General features: G+C 39.7%; 1 protein-coding gene across 2 annotated transcripts in view; it reads left to right on the top strand.

Moving 5' to 3' along the window:
• Window positions 1-13,103, top strand: part of LOC119789464 (cyclin-dependent kinase 19-like) — a 34,373-nt gene extending 21,270 nt beyond the window's left edge. For both annotated transcript variants that reach the window (XM_038294347.1, XM_038294356.1), the window contains 8 exons: window positions 1,521-1,652; window positions 2,298-2,441; window positions 2,571-2,640; window positions 2,717-2,789; window positions 3,126-3,223; window positions 5,536-5,614; window positions 7,908-8,144; window positions 12,048-13,103. In XM_038294347.1, coding sequence (XP_038150275.1) covers window positions 1,521-1,652; window positions 2,298-2,441; window positions 2,571-2,640; window positions 2,717-2,789; window positions 3,126-3,223; window positions 5,536-5,614; window positions 7,908-8,144; window positions 12,048-12,173 — 959 coding nt within the window. In that variant the 3' untranslated portion in view covers window positions 12,174-13,103. The remainder of the gene's footprint in view (window positions 1-1,520; window positions 1,653-2,297; window positions 2,442-2,570; window positions 2,641-2,716; window positions 2,790-3,125; window positions 3,224-5,535; window positions 5,615-7,907; window positions 8,145-12,047) is intronic.
• The last annotated feature ends 5,640 nt before the right edge of the window (window positions 13,104-18,743 follow it).

Below are 18,743 nucleotides of genomic sequence, written 5' to 3'. Positions count from 1 at the left end.
CCAAAGGTTCAGACTTATGAGCATAAATACTGACAACTCCCTCAGTCATGTTAAAGATTACTACCTTGGTTTTATGAACTCACTTTAAATTACTGTATCTTAGTCATGTTTATTTTTCTATGATGGAGTATTATTTCGAGAATACAGTCGTACCATTACAAGAATAAAGTCGTAAAATTACGAGAATAAAGTTGCCACGAGAATAGTCATAAAATTACAAGAATAAAGTCATAACATTCTTATTACGAGAATAACGTCGTAAAATTATGAGAATAAAGTTGTCGCATTACGAGAATAAAGTCGTAAAATTACAACAATAAAGTCGTAATATTAGGAGAAAAATCACGAGATAGTCATAAAATTACGATAATATAGTTATATTAAAAGAATAAAGTCCTACATTTACGAGAAACAAGTTGTATTTTATGACAATTCTAAGAAGAAGCACTGTCTTCCCTGCATTGAGGAATATGGAGCATCATGTGAAGTTATACTTTGGCTCTGGTTTGAAAAAAAAAAACGAAATCTTTTAGCACCAGCATCAAATTGGCCAGTAGGGCAAAGTGGAATCAGGCTGCTGATTGGCCGTCATCTGCTGGTCGGAGCTCGAAACTTTCTTTCTGAAACTGGTTGTTGTATGATGACTTCATTCTCTTAATATTACGCCTTTATTCTCGTAACATTACGACTTTATTCTCGTAATGTTACAGCTTTATTCTCGTAATGTTACGACTTTATTCTTATCATTTTACAACTTTATTCTCGTAATGTTACGACTTTATTCTTATCATTTTACAACTTTATTCTCGTAATGTTACGACTTTATTCTCGTAATGTTACGGCTTTATTCTTATCATTTTACGACTTTTTTCTAATCATTTTACGACTTTATTCTAATCATTTTACAACTTTATTCTCGTAATGTTACGACTTTATGCTCGTAATTTTACGACTTTATTCTCCTAATGTTACGACTTTATTCTCGTAATGTTACGACTTTATTCTCGTAATTTTACGACTTTATTCTCCTAATGTTACGACTTTATTCTCCTAATGTTACGACTTTATTCTCCTAATGTTACGACTTAATTCCCGTAATATAACACTTTATTGTAATAATTTCACTACTTTGTTCTCAGAATATGACAACTTTATTCTCGAAATATAAAAAATAGAACTCTAGCCTGGCCCTAATAGTCCGTCATAGTTTTTCAGATTTCACATCTGAAAATTAATAAAGCCCAAAACAAAGAAGTTGTTTTTTCAGGCTGATTAAAGGCCATTAGCCAGTTTTTCAGTGTACCTCTCCCTTATATGGTCTGTTATTCAACATTTTAAGGAGATGTCTATAAACCTAGAAGCTAATCTGATGGAGAGAGAGGTCGCAGGGAACATCTGCACTGTTTAACAATCTCAGTAGATCACATGACACGACCTTTGACCCTGACAGCATCCTTCACTGCGCTCCTCGTCCTCAGATAAGCTCTTTGTTTGCTGAGCATCGTGTCTTTTCTCTGCAGCTGATATGGGATTCGCCAGACTCTTCAACTCTCCCCTGAAGCCGCTGGCGGACCTCGACCCTGTGGTGGTGACGTTCTGGTACCGGGCCCCCGAGCTGCTCCTTGGGGCCCGACACTACACCAAAGCTATCGGTGAGTCTGACTGAGCTGACGTGAAGCAGCCGTGAGGTTTGAATCGGTGTCTGCTTGTCTATTTGAGGCTTAAACAGGGGTGGTACTGACGGGTGGACAGGGGGAGCCCACTGCCCCCCTTTGCAACCTAGAGAGAGAAGCTGGGAGGAGAAAAAACTGTTGCATCTCATCAATAAATCAAATTTTACACATTTTAGTTTTTTCTTTTTTATAATTTGGTAATTATTCACTGTGTGAAAGTAAACTCTAACATTTTTAGAAAAATCTTCAGCAAGAAGTTGCTTCAAACTTAATCAGGAGCTTGGATGGGTGTTGTTAATTTGGATATTATCGCCACCTACTGGAAAAAATCAGAAGTTAAAAAAAGTATCAAGACTAGGAAAGACTGTTTCAGGGGTTTGGACTTAAACAATTACGGATAAAGAAACCTTCAATTCAACAGCAACACAGTCAGAACAAAACACCAGTCACTGTCCCAGATTCTCTGATACCTTTTAAGACCTTTTATTATTAAATTTAGCTTTACATGTGACGTCTAATTAAAGGAAAGGAAGTTTGTATACTGAATGTGACAGGACTTTTCCTTTAAAAGGCCCAAGCAAGAAAGTATTTTTTTTTTTAAAACAGTGTTTTTGTTTGTATCAGATATCTGGGCAATTGGTTGCATCTTTGCGGAGCTGCTCACATCAGAGCCCATCTTCCACTGTCGCCAAGAGGACATCAAGACCAGTAACCCCTTCCACCATGACCAGCTGGACAGAATATTCAGCGTGATGGGTTTCCCTGCAGGTCTGCACATAAATCACATTGTCCTCACTGCTGCTTTATCTTTCAGTAGCTTTGGATTGAATTGCTCTGATAATAAATTCTGACCCTAGAAGATAGAATATCAGTGTTTGCTCTGTGTCTCATCTGTAGATAAAGACTGGGAGGACATCAGAAAGATGCCAGAGTATCCCACGCTGCAGAAGGACTTCAGGAGGACAACGTGAGTGAAACCTCAGAAGATCAAGAACCTTATCAGCAAAGTTTCAGATATGGAACCTTTGTTTTTGTCCTCACAGGTATGCAAACAGCAGCTTAATCAAGTACATGGAGAAGCATAAAGTGAAGCCAGACAGCAAAGTGTTCCTCTTGGTAAGAACACGTCCTGCGGTTTAGAGGAAACTAGCAAACAGAATCCTTCAGCCAACTGTGACCCAGCCTAAAGAAAGCTCTTCATCAGTTTTAAAAACTATTTATTATGGATTTTCTCTGATCCAAACTTGTATGATAATCAGTTTTACATAAACCTATGAATCTAATCCGATCAACTTAAATCTATTCATAAGTGAAGCTAAATATTTGTAGTTGTTTTTAACTGAAGATGGTTTAGATGTAGTGACTGTGATGGATTATTCCAGAGTGTCGCCACTTTCTGGTGCTTTCACTGTCACCCGGGGATGTAGGAACATTTTGTCCTTTTGCCCCCAGCTCCAAAAACTCCTCACCATGGACCCCACCAAACGGATCACCTCAGAGCAGGCGCTGCAGGACCCCTACTTCCTGGAGGAGCCTTTACCAACAACAGAGTGAGTCGTTCAAAACCTATTTAACTTTATTTAAATGTAAAAAATGACAAAAAATGACAAAAAAACAATAATAAACATTTTTTGATTTATTTTGAAACTCATTTAAAAAAAATAAAAATAGTTCATTTAAACTGACAAAAAACCCAATAATAAACATTTTTTTGGTTTATTTTGAAACTCATTTCATAAAAATAAAAGAACATTTTAATTATAATCTCACTACTAAATAAAAAGTGTTAAAAAAATGGAAAAAGAGCAAATAAATAAATTTTTTATTTCGTTTTGGGCTTTAATAAAAGAATAAAATCAGTTTAGTAATAAAGCCAATAACATTTTTTATTTGGGTGAATATGTCCCATCAAACTGTAATCTACTTCAGAACAATGTACTGCAAAATGTCCTGATGCAGCTCATCAGCATAAAGAAATAATCCAAGAGGAAGGAGATTATTTTGCAGCTTAGATAATTTATCAGACTTGGTAGGAACAACAGTAGTGGAACAATCTGTGATTGTTTTTTTGCTCTTATCATAAGGTTTGTCTGATCAGAGCAGAACGGAAAGCGTAGGAGAATAGGGGCAGCATCACTCTGAACCGGCAAGGCCTCTGTACTCAGAGCTTTTGCAGTTCAGGGTTTTAAATGATTCTCACACTGGATAAATTAATTAGTCATTTTATACTTCCTTTTTTTTTTACAATAAACCCATTAACACTTATAAAACGTTACATGTTTATTAGTAATTTGAGGCAGCCAGTTCATGTCTTAACATTTATTAATCCGCCTGCTTATTAGCAGTTTGTCACAGATGGTTACTGCTCTGATTTCTCATGCTACCATAGGGCCCTGTCACACTTTGCTGATTTAGCCAGCGTATACCAGATGTCCCAGAATCTCCTAAAACTCTGGCATACGCTAACATTTCTATGTATTTTTTCAATTTTGGGGGTTTTCATAATGAGCCCAGAACTTATGTAGAATGACAGCCTAACTTGTGCATAATGCACAGCAGCGTAATGCCCATGACATGATGCTTGTGCATCTGTCATGGGCATGAAAGGGAAAAAACATCCATCAGTCAATCCACATTTTTCTTGATGGATTGATGGATGAATGAAACTTAAATTGTGTCCATACTAGGGAGACATGATATATTCCTGTTGGCATCAGAATCGGCTGCTATTCATCCTTTTTTTTGTTATACATTAATGTCTAGCTACCTATAAATATAAATATCAGTGTATTTTGGTTCTTTTGTGGTCTCCACAATAGGAAAGCATTGAATAAATATATGTTTGAGCTCATTGTTGGAAAATACAAACCCTGTTGAAACCCTGTTGCAGTATTAACCTAGCTGCTGGTTACCATCCATCCCCAAAAAAGAATAAATGAACAGGAAAAGAAAGAAAGAAGGTTTTCAGTCGCAGGAGATCATCATCATCATGCCTGCTAGAAGGTTTGCTGGTGGTGGGCGTGAACTTATTACGCTCACCTTCTGGCTCACCCTATGATGGGGATGAAGTCTGGAGGAGAACTGACGGTTTCCTCCTGTGAACCGAAACGCTGCCAATACACCATTATACAGTAGCTGGAAGTTAGAAACACGTTCAATGCTCACCTGGAAAACATCAAACACATTGATATGCGTTGGAGAGAGGTCTTGATAAGTTACGCAGAAGTTATGCATAAGTTACTCATAGGTTTTGATTAAGCTAGACGGCGCATCTTATGAGTAACTGACACTTAACGTATGTCAACCATCAGATAACTGATCTGGAACTTACGCTGGCATACATCAGGAAATTTTTAACATGCTCAGAATTTCCTGATGTCCTCGCCGTATGTTGGCATGTGCCAGCGTGTTTCAGCATACTAAGTAATAAGTTATTAGCACAGTAAAGTACCCATAACTTATCCAACATATGCCAACGTTTTGGCCAGATTTTCCGTACGTCAGGCATACGCCGTCTAAATCATCAAAGTGTGGAAGGGGATTATACCACAGAAGGTTCCTTACTGAAGAGCTTGCTGTGATGCTCCTGGGTTTGTTTATTGGCTCTATAAAACTACCATTTCTCCAGACCCCATTTAAAAAAAATGATTCACTCAGTATCTTTTATTTTCATATTTAATTTTGTAGAAAAAAAAGAGTGCTCTTCAATTTCCCTCTAATTTTAAGAGATCATTTCAGTTTGAATAAAAGAATCAACAAAAAAAAAAAACACTGATAGATTGCACCGTCCCTCCATTACATTAACTCTGCATGTTGGTGCAGCTTGCTTCATGCTTCATGGTTTGATCTGCCTTTTCTGCAGCGTGTTTGCTGGCTGTCAGATCCCCTACCCAAAGAGGGAGTTTCTGAATGAGGATGAACCTGAGGAGAAAACGGACAAGGTACCGATCCACACAGATCCACGGCTGTTATGTCATTACAGAGAATCATGGGAGGTGTTCATCATATAGCCTGGCCACTACCGACACCTGGAGTATAAACTGGAGACTTCTTCTATTCCACCTGGTTTTTATTTTTTCAGTTCAACGCTTTTATTGAACTTTAGGGGGAAAGGAGCAGCCAGACATTTTAAAACATTTCTGTTTCTACTTCCATTTATAGAATAAAAATGTCTCAATTTAAGAAACATAAATCTTTGACAAAGTTTAACTTTGGAAACTGGACCACAAATCTACAATAAAGTGAAAAAGATTCAAAGTCCAGATCCTCAAACTGACAGACATGCAGTGAGTGGATTATAAACGCAGTGATCCTGCAACAGAAAGGACTGAACATTTTTACAAAATCCAACCGTTAATGTTGAGAGATAAAAAACACTCTCTCTTTAAGGCGTAACATATATCAGTTATTCAGTAATCTGTTAATAATCCTTGCTAATTAACAGATTGTTTATAGCTGTGGTCCAATGAGGACATGTTAAAATTCCTAAAAACATTCCTGCACTTTACTGACCTCTGATTGGTCTGTTATGATGCTTCGCTGTAGCCTATTGAACGCGTAGCTTCATTCTTCTCCTCAAACTTTCAGAAAAGAGTAAATTAAGCCTATGAAAATGTCCGACTTCTACTTTGTTTTAACCTACTTCAGACTTTTCTTTTTGCTTTTTTTGCCAGCTGATTCCAGATCAATGAAGCTTTGTTGAAATTTGCAGGCTTCAATGGTTTAATCCATTTACAGCAGGATCAATGCTTTTAAAGTAGCAGATGTGTGTGGATGCCTGCCGTAACAGCACGGTTTTACCTCTATAGATTAATTCAATTCAGTATATATATATATATATATATATATACATATATATTGCACCAATTCACAACACGTCATCTCAAGGCACTTTCCAGTTCACCGGATCATCCAGTCAGATTGATTTAAAGTTTTCTATCTAAGGAAAACCAGTTGATTGCATCGACTCATTGACTGGAAGGCAATCCCTCACACTAAGCATGCTTGTAGCGACAGTGGAGAGGAAAAACTCCCTTTTAACAGGAAGAAACCTCCAGCAGATGGCTCTCGGCCATCAGCCGAGGCCGACTGCAGTTTAAGGAGACATAAGTAGAGATATAAAAAGCAGCTGTAAAAGGCAGCCCCGTCCAGGAAACACACAGCCAGGCAGACGATCTCCGAGCCAGCTCCCATGTCAGAGGATGAAGAGAGCACATCCAGCAAGTCACAGTCAGAGAAACAGGACTACACTGAAAAACAGGCTGATCTCCAACATCTATAAACAAAGGTGTTGATGGCAGCAGCACAGCTGATATTTCTCACCAGGGTGGAGTCACAGCCAAACAGGAACAGACCAGATGAAGCTACTATGAGAAAAAGCAGAGAGAGCAGAACGTTAGAGATTGAACTAACAGATTCTGCAGAGTGGGAGAATAGAGATAGAATGAAGCAGAATGATGAAATGGGGGGGTCCCTATGTCCTCCAGCAGTCTAAGCCTATAGCAGCATAACTATAGAGATAGCTCAGGATAACCTGAGCCACTCTAACTATAAACTTTATCAAAAAGGAAAGTTTTAAGCCTAGCCTTAAAAGTAGACAGGGTGTCTGCCTCACGGACTAAAACTGGTAGTTGGTTCCACAGGAGAGGAGCCTGATAACTAAAAGATCTGCCTCCCATTCTACTTTTAGAAATTCTAGGAACCACTAGTAAACCTGCAGATTGAGAGCGAAGTGCTCTGTTAGGAACATAAGGAACAATCAGATCTCTGATATAAGATGGAGCTTGGCCATTTAAGGCTTTATATGTGAGAAGGAGGATTTTGTTATGATACATATTCTGCTGTAGCAGGATGGGTGGGTAGAAATCTGCAGCCTGTAATAATCTGCAGTCCCTCTTCTTCCCTTTCAGTTATTTTTACGGCGTAATAAATCACTGCATGGATTTAGCTGTGACTTTGCCAAAGGCAGCTGTGCTCTGTGCATGCGGCAGGAGGTTGCAGCTGAAGAGGCACCTTCCATCCAAGCTGACCGCTGCATGTCGTCTGAAGGGGAGATAGTTTTATGAAGCATCATATTCAGCAGACTAGAAAACAGACGCAGGTCTGGTGCAGCGCTTCGCTCAGAGGCAAAAAAAAGAGAAATGATTTGAAGCATGATGAACAAAAAGATAAAAACAGATTAATGTTAAGCAGGAAAGCCTTTCTCACCTCTACCCCTCTCCTCCTTTACTGCAGAACCAGACCCAGCAGCACCAGCAGACGATAGGCCAGAACCAGACCCAGACCCAGCAGCAGGCGGCGGCCCAGCAGGCCCCCTCCCAGCAGAGCTCGGCTCAAACCAACGGAGCCACGGGGGCCAACACAGGAGGAGGAATGCAGCACGGTCAGGATCAGGGCCCACCCAACAAGAAACCTCGGATCGGGCCCTCTGGAGCCTCCTCAGGAACCGGAGTGTTACAGTCAGAGTATCAGGTGTGTTTTAGCCCAGGTGCAACAAAAAAACAGAGACTCATTGATCCTACCTATTCTCTGCTGAGTGAACGCACCGTTTGCCGTTTTTAAATCATTGAGGCGTTTAAACATGAAGTTCAGCGACACTTTTAGGGAAAACCGTCATCTGTCCCTTCAGGCTGAACATCAGCAGAGGTTCTGGTTAGTCTCTGCTTCATGAGCCGATCATGAAGGCCAGGAGCAGAACCAGCAGCCTCCAGAGAGGCAGACACTGACGCAGCAGACGGCAGCAGCTGATAAGATCCGTCCTGCTGACGGAGCCACTGTTTTCAGCCTGTTGTATCGCTGGCCTCACCCTCCTCTCTGTCAGTGAGAAGATGATAAGAGCAACAGCTCCTGTCATAAACAGCCGCTGATGGGGGCAAAGTGTTGGAGTTTCATCAGTCCTCCTGGGTCAAACAGAAGGGAAATAAAAGTCTTTAGCTTCTCTGGAATTCATTTAATCAAACTCACCATAAGGATGAGCAGATGTTAACATGGCAGCCTTCACCAAGCTCTCCCCGTTTGCAGAGACAGCAGGACAGCAGCAGAGCAGCGTCTCTGTTTTTAGCATCTGGTTCTCATTGCACCTCTAATTTCTAATTCCTCACAAATACCTTCTGCCTCCTTCCCTTGACCTCAGGAGGGTTCCTACTAACAGAATAAAAACACCAGACATGTTAGAAGGTCTGGAGGAGCTGCAGAGTTCCACCTCCCAGCCGATAGGACCATATGGGGCTATACTTCTTGATTGGTATAATCCCAACGTACCGATGACGTCCTGTTTGGCATCGACCATGACGATGAAACAGCAATCCAGTCAGATCAGACCAGACGTTTTTTTAGACTTTAAGCATTTAAAAAATACTGAACAGAACATCCCCAGCAAGCAAGTAGGTGGTGGCAGCATCATGATGTGGAGATGCTTCTCTTCAGCAATTATAAGGCCCCTGTCCCACCTTGCCGATTTAGCCAGCATATGCCCGACGTCCCAGAATCTCCTAAAACTCTAACATGCGCTTTTTTCTATTTTGGGCGTATAAGTAGAGCATTTATAAAGAGCCCAGAGCGTCATGCCCATGAAATGATGAGCAAGCATCAGTTAAAGCTGCTCCCCTCAGGAGCAGCAATGCGCCTGGAGGCGCCCAATCTGCATAAAAAGATGCCTTTGATCGCAGTATTAACCCAGCTGCTGTTTACCACCCGCTCACAAAAGAAAGAATAAAAAACAAAAATAAATAAAAAGTAAAAAGAAAGAAGGTTTGCAGTCACAGCAGATTGAGCGTCATGTCTGCTAGGAAGTGTGTTGGTGGTGGTCGTGAACACAGGGGGGATCCATCACCCTCACCTTCTCCCTCACCCTATGATGGCGATGAAGGAGAAGTGACGGTTTCCTCCTGTGAACCTCCTTTATACCAAAAACGCTTCCAATACACCATTATACAGTAGCTGGAAGTTAGAAACACAGAAGTTCTTAATGAGTTACGCAGAAGTTACACATAGGTTTTGGATAAGCCAGACGCCACGACTTATGAGTAACTTATACTTACCGTATGTCAACCATCAGATAACTGACCTGGAACTTATGGCCCCATGTATGGCATACGCTGGCATATGGCAGGAAATTCTGAGCACGGTCAAAATTTCTCGATGTACTCGCCGTATTTCGATGTGTGCTAGCGTGTTTCAGTGTACTCATAACTTATACAAAACGTACCGATAACGTATGCCAGCATTTTTGCCAGATTTTTTGTACGTCAGCCATACACTGGTCTAAATAGTCAAGCTGTGACAGGAGCTTAAGCGACTGGTTAGAGTTTACAGAAGGGTTGATGGGGGTAAAGGGTGATATAACAAGGAATCTGACCTTGTTTTCTATTGGCTGACATCTAAATCAACAGTCCAGACAGTAGCCACAGCATGTGGAAACACTTTGTAGGGATAAGATAAGGACAAACATACGAGTGTTTAAGTCCAGCCCATCTTCTCTATTTAGTTGTTAGAATAGTGAGAGAAGGTTGTGACTTTGCAAAACACATATTAGTTTCCAGCAGTGTGTGGCTACCCTGGCTGTGAGGAAGCTTTGTGCTCAGTCTCCACATCTGCATATAGATCCACGTTTTTGGCTGTGATTTATAAGAATTGCAAATTAAGTAAATTAGCAGGTAGCTACATGGCAGAGGGAGTGTAACATGATCAATTCAGGGTGGAATATATTTATGGATTATCATGAGGAACAATTTCCTTTAAAGAGAAGCAATCTATTTAAGAACAAGCTCCTAGGAAGGCTGGCAGCTTTTTTAAAAACTATTTTCAGGCTAAGATCATAGAAGAGGTTGATAAAGCAAAATATATGAGAGATACGATGAATTTAAACCAGGCTTTCAGCCCGTTGATTGCAGGGATAGGCTTCGGCAAATGGAGATTTCATTCGACAGCATTAAACCAGAGAAATATCCTATAACTATCTTTCAACCTGTAATACTATCCCCCATGATCAACACAGCAGGGCCCAGCAAGCTTTAAACTAGAGGGCATCTCACCTGAACTGGGCCTTAGAAACAGGTCGAACACCTCCGCCCCATTTCTCTTTATAAGGCAACTGAGCCGGTTCAGGTATATGATATTAATACGTTTCTATTGGAAACTTTAGAAGTGACTGGGGGAAAAAAAATGACAGGAATGCTGATCTCAGACAAGCAGAAAAGGAAAGTCAGTCTGTCCTTTGACTTCACCATTAAAAATAGGACTTTTTATTTACCTTATACTCCATCCATCCATTTTCCGTCACACTTATCCCAAGTGGGGTAGCAATGGGTGCTGGTGCCTACCTCCAACTGTCTGTGGGCGAGAGGCGGTGGCATCCCTGGACAGGTCGCCAGTCCATCGCAGGAGAACACAGAGACAAACTGTCACAGTTGGGTTGAAGTTTTGAGGACCCAAATGCAGAGTAGATAAGGTACTGACAGGCAACTAAGGCAGGAATCCAAAACTCCAACATAACAAATACAGAAAAAAACAGAACCTTGGAGATATCAGGGAAAACATACATGAGGAGCCAGGAAAAGATGAACCTGCACTGAGGAACTGCACAGGAGAGTTTATATGGGAGACAGAACAAAAACAGGACTAATGAGCTGATTGGGAGCAGGTGTGAAGAGAAGACTCTAAGGAGCTGGGGAAAATGAGACCAACACAAGAGGGCAACAGAAAAACCTAAGAACTCAACTATATCCAGAAAGCACCACGAAATAGGAATTAAACCAATAAAACTAGAAAACAAAGAAAAACATGGATCAAAGTGAAACTGAAAACTCCAAGACCGTGACACAATTAGGACAAACAACCATTCACACAAACACTCACACCTAAGGAGAATTTAGAGAAGCTGTTTAACAGTCATGTTTTTGGACTGTAGGAGGAAGCTGGAGTACCCGGAGAGAACCCACGCATGCTCAGGGAGAACATGCAAACTCCATGCAGAAAGACCCCGGGCCAGGAATCAAACCCAGAAAATTCTTGCTGCAAGGCAGCAGTTCTACTGCTCCACTGTTCAGCCCTATTTGCCTTATAATCTGAGGTTAAATTTAAAAGAATATGTGTCCGAACAGACATCCCTGCAGAACATCATTGCTTAGGAATTGAGAAAGCTTCCTGGAGAGGTGGCGAAACGTCTTCAAAACTTTGAAAACCAAGTCCAGTAGATATTTTTTGAATTTTTACAGGAAGACAAATCTCACTTACAAAAACTGCACCTCCTTATGTTTTTTTTTCAAATAAAATATCAAACGGACCAAAAGCTTTAAACTCAGAGTTTAACGTTTCTGTATACAGGAGGGGATTTAAAGAAGTTAACTCTGTTTTTATTCTTCTGTTTGTCTCCAGCACTCCAGCTCCAGGCTTGGTTACCAAAGCAACGTCCAAGGCTCCACTCAGTCTCAGAGTACCATGGGATACTCCTCATCATCCCAGCAGAGCTCCCAGTACTCCCACCAGACGCACCGCTACTAAGAGTCCAACGAGCCGCCCGCCCCTCTCCCCTTCCCCCGCCGCCTCTCCAACCAGCAGAGGACACACGTCCTCGTCTTTAACCGACACCCAGCAGCCTTCCTCGTACAGGTCGGGCATCATTCCAACTTGGCCTTCCTCCATCAGAAGCTGCTCCCACCTTTCTGAAGGCAAAACGGAAGCTAAAGAAACAGAGGTTCTGCCTTGCGGGGCTGGTGATCACGGCGAAGCGCAGACTGACAGTCAAGGCACTTAATAATGCAGCTGTGTTCCCATGTGTACATTACGGAGCACCTTTTGCTATTTCAGTTTTTCGCTCGTTCTCTAGAGGTTTAAAGTTTACCTTGATAGTTGATGTCATTCTAAACATTGTTACATATAAGAGCAGCGAAAAAGAGGAGGAAAAGCCCTTCACCCTTATCTGTGTCGTTTAATCAGAAGGAAAGGAGCAAAGGTTGGAGTTAACCCGTTTACCCCGCCCTTTTAAAGGCCACAATGACCCAGAGAGGGGGGGGGCAGCTTTTCAGCTGATGTCAGTGCAGGGAAATGCAGTTTATTGGAAGCTTTGTAATATAGACTTTGTATATGTAGATCTATTCATCTCAGTCTGGAAACAAGTAGAGCAGTCGCCTTTATATGGAGCTACCCTCTGGATACTCTGATGGCTTTATGGAGAGGAGCGGCTTGTTCTCCTGATGATGACGGCGGTTTCCGGAGGCCGGATGGTCTCCGTGGAAATATCTGGTCACAGACCATCAGAACTTTGAAGGCCTTCTCTTTTTTTTATTTGTATTTAAACACAGTTGTAACGTGCGCATTGCATACAGGGCAGCTAAACTCCCCTGCCTCCCCCCCACCTCCCTTCCTCCCCCCCTCCAGCATATGCTTCTTGAACCTGTTACTGCCGGATGTCAGATTTAGTGGTTTTATTGCTGTGTGCGTGTGAGTATGAGTGCATGTATGAAGTTTTTATTTTTTCAAACCAACCAGAGTTGCACTGAGCGTTGAACCCGTCTACAAAGAGCTGGAACAAACGTTGGGTGAGTGTTTGTCACCTGGACTTTTGCCTTCTTCTCCTCGGGCCTCATTTGCCAAAATATGACAGATGATTGTTCTCATTTGGCCACTTTTATAGATAAGAATAACAAAATCCTCTTAAATAAGGGGCTGATTAGATACTTTACCTACAGAATAAGTGCTTTCACCATTAAAATAGGATAATTAGCTATTATGCACTTAAAATGAGCTAATGAAGTTATTTTCACTTATTTAAAAGACAGATATTATGTAATTAGAAAATTGCCTCACTTACCTGCTCAAATCAATGAAAGATACAACTGTTTAAACACAAAATGACACACTAAAATTTCCGTGTTTCCACTGCATTATGTTTTATCTTATAAACCCTGAAGTGTACACACACTCATTATTATTATACCATAGTATTTTTAGAGCCATTATTTTTGATACATTCAGTGAATTTACAAAACCGGAAAAATAATAAGTTATAGAAGGATTTAGAGACAAAATCCCACATATATCCCCAGTAGCATTTGGTTTGTTAGCAAGTGGTGAAGAAGCTACCTGCTTTGTTTATTGTATTTCATAAATCTGATGAGTTTGTTTTCTTCCAGGATTGGTAGAGCTTATATAAGGGTTGCATTTCCATGCACAGAAGTTCCTTAAGTTCATTACCTATACATTTTCAACAGGTCAGAGGTCAAGGCATTTCCAGACTGATGTTAGCCTTCTTTTTTAGTTCAAAAACCAGCTTTGCTGTGCGATACAGAATGTAGTCCATTTACCCATGTGTGTGAATTCATTTTGTTTCATTGATGTGAGCAAACAAATGGAAAAAAATGCAATCCAGAATGAAACTTAACTTTGCCAGTTTCATTTTTTCTTAATTTTTTAACAAACAAGGTTTATTTTATTTTCAGTATCTTTGTTTATATCTTTCAGTATAAACAAATTCTAGAATAATTACTGTAATTATTACATTACTGTAATTATTACCCCGCCCAGTGTCATTCAGGAGAGGGTATAACCCAAAGTAAAAATAGAGTAAAATAAAAAGAAATAATAGAAGAATAATAAATAAAGAGGATAGATTAATAAAGAATAAAGAAAAAAAAAAAGGGGGAGGTTAAGGTTAAAGTTTATTTTTAACGAGTAATTCATCAAGCATTTAATTTCTCTACAAAGTTTAGAAATGGTTGCAAAGTTAAATAAAATTTGGATATACACTGGAAAAAATCGTAATCTGGATCCTTTTTTTTCTTTTTCTTTTTGCGGCACTAGTGGCTCACTTTTTCGACAGCTAACCGCTGCGCCACCAAAAAAAGTTTTTTTTTTTTCTTCAAATAAGTGTATTTGTTCTTGGATTGAGGAGGTAAAAGACACATTTCGTCAATAGTACAAGACAATTTACATTTAAAATAAGAAAAAAACAATTGCATTGTCTTATTTCAACTACATTCTATCTAATTATCCTTTTTTAAGAGTAAAAATCCTCATTCCATTGGCTAACTATCTCATGACCTTCTCAAATTAAGGATAAATACACTTAATTTAAGACATTTCTACTTATTTTTAGATCGTTTTTCCAGTGTAGATCCTCGTTTTAATGACTGCATAACCTCTTTAATCCAATGAGCATAAGTAGGAGGGGACGCCTCCTTCCATTTGAACAGTAATAGTAAGGAAGCCACATAGTGGCATGTAGATGTGCTCCAGCTGGAACGACACCAAAGATTGCAGTCAGGGGAGAAGGTTCTAGTGGGTATTGGAGGATAGTGGCTAGAGCATCAAATATAGATTTCCAGAAATGGGTGAGTTTCAGGGAGGCCCAGAACATATGATTAGAGGCTGGCAGCTTCCTGTTTACATCTATCACAGGCTGAGTCTAGTTCAGGATAAATCTTAGCCTATTTTTATTTAGAGAAGTGACAGTTTCACTTTTTCTGATTGAGTTTTTTAATAAATTGCATCAGAAAATCACTGATTGCTTTTTAAAGATTCTTATTAGTTCTGGGGGCGGGCTTTCTTCTGGAGCGAGGGGTGAAGACGCATTTCTACTGGTCTGCATGGTCATTAGTATACGCGTTTTTACTGGTCAGAGGATGTGATCTGTAAAACTCAATTTGAGGAATAAAAGATAAAAAGTTTGAAAAAATAAAATCTCTAAAAGAAAAACATAAAATAATTTTTTTTAAATAAATTTTTATTTCTGGATTGCTTTTTTGTTCATATTTACATTTCCTAAAAGTGCTCTAGCAACAGTGGAACAAAAATGACTCCAAAGGTCCACGATGACCTTTTAATTCGATCAGTTACCATCAATTCTATTAGATCTTCTAATTGTTTCTCTCCCACTTTATGAGAAACATTTAATCGAATGTTCTATGGGATGTTTGTGTATGTACATATTTGACTCAGCCTATATAAGTCGCACTGCGTAGAAAATAGATTATAAATTCATTTATTTTCTGCATTAAATTCTTATTTCTGCACAGGTCAAACAAACGAGTTAAAAAAATACATCATAATGACATCATTGGAGATTATGAGTATGAGTAAACCTCTGAGTATCAACATTGTTTTGTATGAATGAATTAGTTTCAGTCCATCTTCAACAAAAACAACTTTTATCTAAGAACAAGGAGTGGACTCTAGTGTGTAAACCTACTTCCTTGGCGTTACATAGAAACTGGCTAAGCTGCCATGTGGAAGAACCACATTTATCCCATGGCGGTTTTTCTTTTTCCTAAGGGGTAGATGTAGATAAACCGCCAGACTAACACTAAATTATTTGAGCCGTGGTAAAGAAAGAGAGTTCTGAAGTTTGATACATCAGGAACTAACCTGGTCTGTACAGCTCTTTTAACCAGGAACATGCAACCTAAGAGGAACGAGCATAAAAAACGGCTTTCTGCTATTCTTTATTAAACACTAATTCCACACGCAGTTTGTGTAGAATAGCTATTACTAAGGATCTCACCTAAGGTCACACTTCTAGTTTTCAATCTGACTGAGGTCTGGAACATTCCCCTCTGACATTTGACCTAAGAGTCATTTGGCATAAAGAGAAGCCCAAACCATCATACCTCCACCTTCGTGCTTGACCTTTAGTATGAGATGCTGTTGTATATTATGACAAACCAGCTCAGTTTGCTCCTGATGATACGGACACTGCTGCAAAAAATCATCTGTTTTGTTTTAATGTCATTTAGCTATTGTTTTAGCTCCCTACCATATCGTCTTTAGCATAAAATATGTTATCAGAGGTCTTCAGAATCAAATGGGGAGCTGTTTAGCTGGTCTCTAAGCTTTGCATGGGCTCCCGAGAAGATTAAGGCTTTCCTAATGTCCTTATCCTGAGAATTTAACAAGGGTGTGTTTATATTTTCCCTTGTTTCTACATAAATGATGGTAAAGCAGAAATTTGATGCATACATATATGCAGTTGGAGAATGTATTGCAAATTAGGAGGATTCAGTTTTCTGGAGTATCTTTGTGACTGGCTTCATTCGTTGTCTCTGCATTTTAGAGGGTTTATAACGTCGTAGCCTTCGGCCGCAGTGAGAACCTCATCCTCCGTACAGGTTGAGCTGTAAACGCTTTATATTAGCTAACTACTTTAAACTAGTGGAACACATTAAGGTCTTGATTTAATCCAACATCACTGTCTGTGTTTTTGCACTGCTGTAGTGTAATTCTCTTACTGACTGAAAATGAGAAATGATGAGGGACGTGTTCATTTCCTTTGTCTTTATTGGTCCTCTCGGTTACATGATGAGCTGTAGTCCAGACTGCACCTGCAGGCGTGTTTGTCTGCCTGCAAATCAGCCTAAAACCATAAAAAAAACTAAACATTTACTGCCAGGTAGGTAGCCTGCAACATAGAAAACACTGACACCTGGTGGCTGAAAGCAGAACTGAACCCCAGGGTTTTCATTAAAGATGTTGCAGTGGAGCAGAATAATGTTTCCAGGCTGATTCGGTTGGTGGAGGTTTGAATTTCAGCAAACAGTTGACAGATTCTTGCGATTTGCTGTAAAAGTTTTACTGAGGAATGAACAGAAAACCAAACAAATCAATGTTATTATGAAATAAATAGAACTATTAGCCTCCACTTAGATCAGATCTGTGTTTTGCATTATAGGAAGCATAGACTGGTCGCCGTTTAGCATCCGACTGTCTTCCTCGGCTCTTTGAGCTGTTTTGGCTGAGATTTCTAAGCTTCTAAACAGAAACTGGAAGTTATTTGGTTGTTCCTTATTCCTCCATAAAGAGTGTGTTGTTTTGTATGCTGTGTATGTTTTTTATATTGTGGGCAGTCGGGTCTCGGGGGGGCTAAGGGAGGCGGGGGGTGTGTTGAGGTAGGGTTGGGTCGTACATGACACCGGGAATCCAAACCAGCAGCTACATTTGAAGGTTTTCCTCCTCCCTTCAGCACACACGTGTGTGGGGAGCTTCAGCAAAGACACCTGAAGACGCTTTGCTGTACATTTCTCTCTCTGGAACAAACGAGGTGTCACAAGTATTATGGCAGCGCCAGGCACGAGTGAGGGACAGGTTACCGTCAAACTACTCCTATGCAAAGAAACCCCAGACTAAAGCTTTCACCCGTGCTTAGGTTCTGCAGATCCTTCATTCCTGTTGTGACTCCTGCACGCAATCAGCGCTCCCCTTGTCACTTCCTTTTAATATGTACCATAAATGATCTATGTAAAGAAATGCACATATATGGATATTATACAATCATATTTATTGTTTTTAATACATCTACATGTAATGTATTTTTTTTATTATCTCTGCCTTAATTATGACAGCTGTAGAAATGGGTCTAACATCAGTGTTTGTTTATCACTGCAAACATGTGGATATGGGCCTCATATGGCAGGAGACCATGAAATACAGTCCTTGCAAAAGCTTTATACGCATTTAAAATGTTATTACTCACCCGAACCCCAATGTGTGTTACTATAAGGAAGAGAAGGAAACTGAGATATGATGAAGTTATTTGATGCGTAACGATCCGCCGTAGCTCTGGCTCCATGTTTAGTGGTTCTGCCCAGATGCACTGCAAAAAAAAAATCCAGATTAAGTCAACATTTCTTAAATTAAGTGGATTTAACCTTAATTTGAGCAGGTAAATGAGATGATCTGCCAATAGAATTATTGTTTTTACGCTTAAAATAGTATAATAATATACACTTGAAGTAAAACAATGCAATTCTCTTTTTCTTATTTTAAATGTAAATTGTCTTGTTCCATTGGTAAAGTGTCTCACTTACCTCCTAAATTCAAGAAAAATGCACTTATTTTAGATAAAAGTGACTTAAGATGAAAATGTTTTGCAGTATGGAAGGGGAACCTCCACAGGCTCATCTCTCACTGCAAAAACCATCTACAAATAAGGAAAATTATCTTAAGTGTTATTTACTGTTAATTTGAGTAGGTAAATAAAATGATTGGCCAATGGAATGAGGTGTTCTACTCTTAGATAATATGCACTTGATGTAAATCTAAATGTAAATTGTCTTGTTCCATTGGCAAAGTCTCACTTAC

The sequence above is a fragment of the Cyprinodon tularosa genome, unplaced genomic scaffold (genome assembly GCF_016077235.1).
Source record: "Cyprinodon tularosa strain WSP-4 unplaced genomic scaffold, ASM1607723v1 ctg1099, whole genome shotgun sequence".
Lineage (NCBI taxonomy): Eukaryota > Metazoa > Chordata > Actinopteri > Cyprinodontiformes > Cyprinodontidae > Cyprinodon > Cyprinodon tularosa.
The sequence above is the reverse complement of the archived record's forward strand: the minus strand, read 5'-3'. Positions and strand labels throughout refer to the sequence as shown.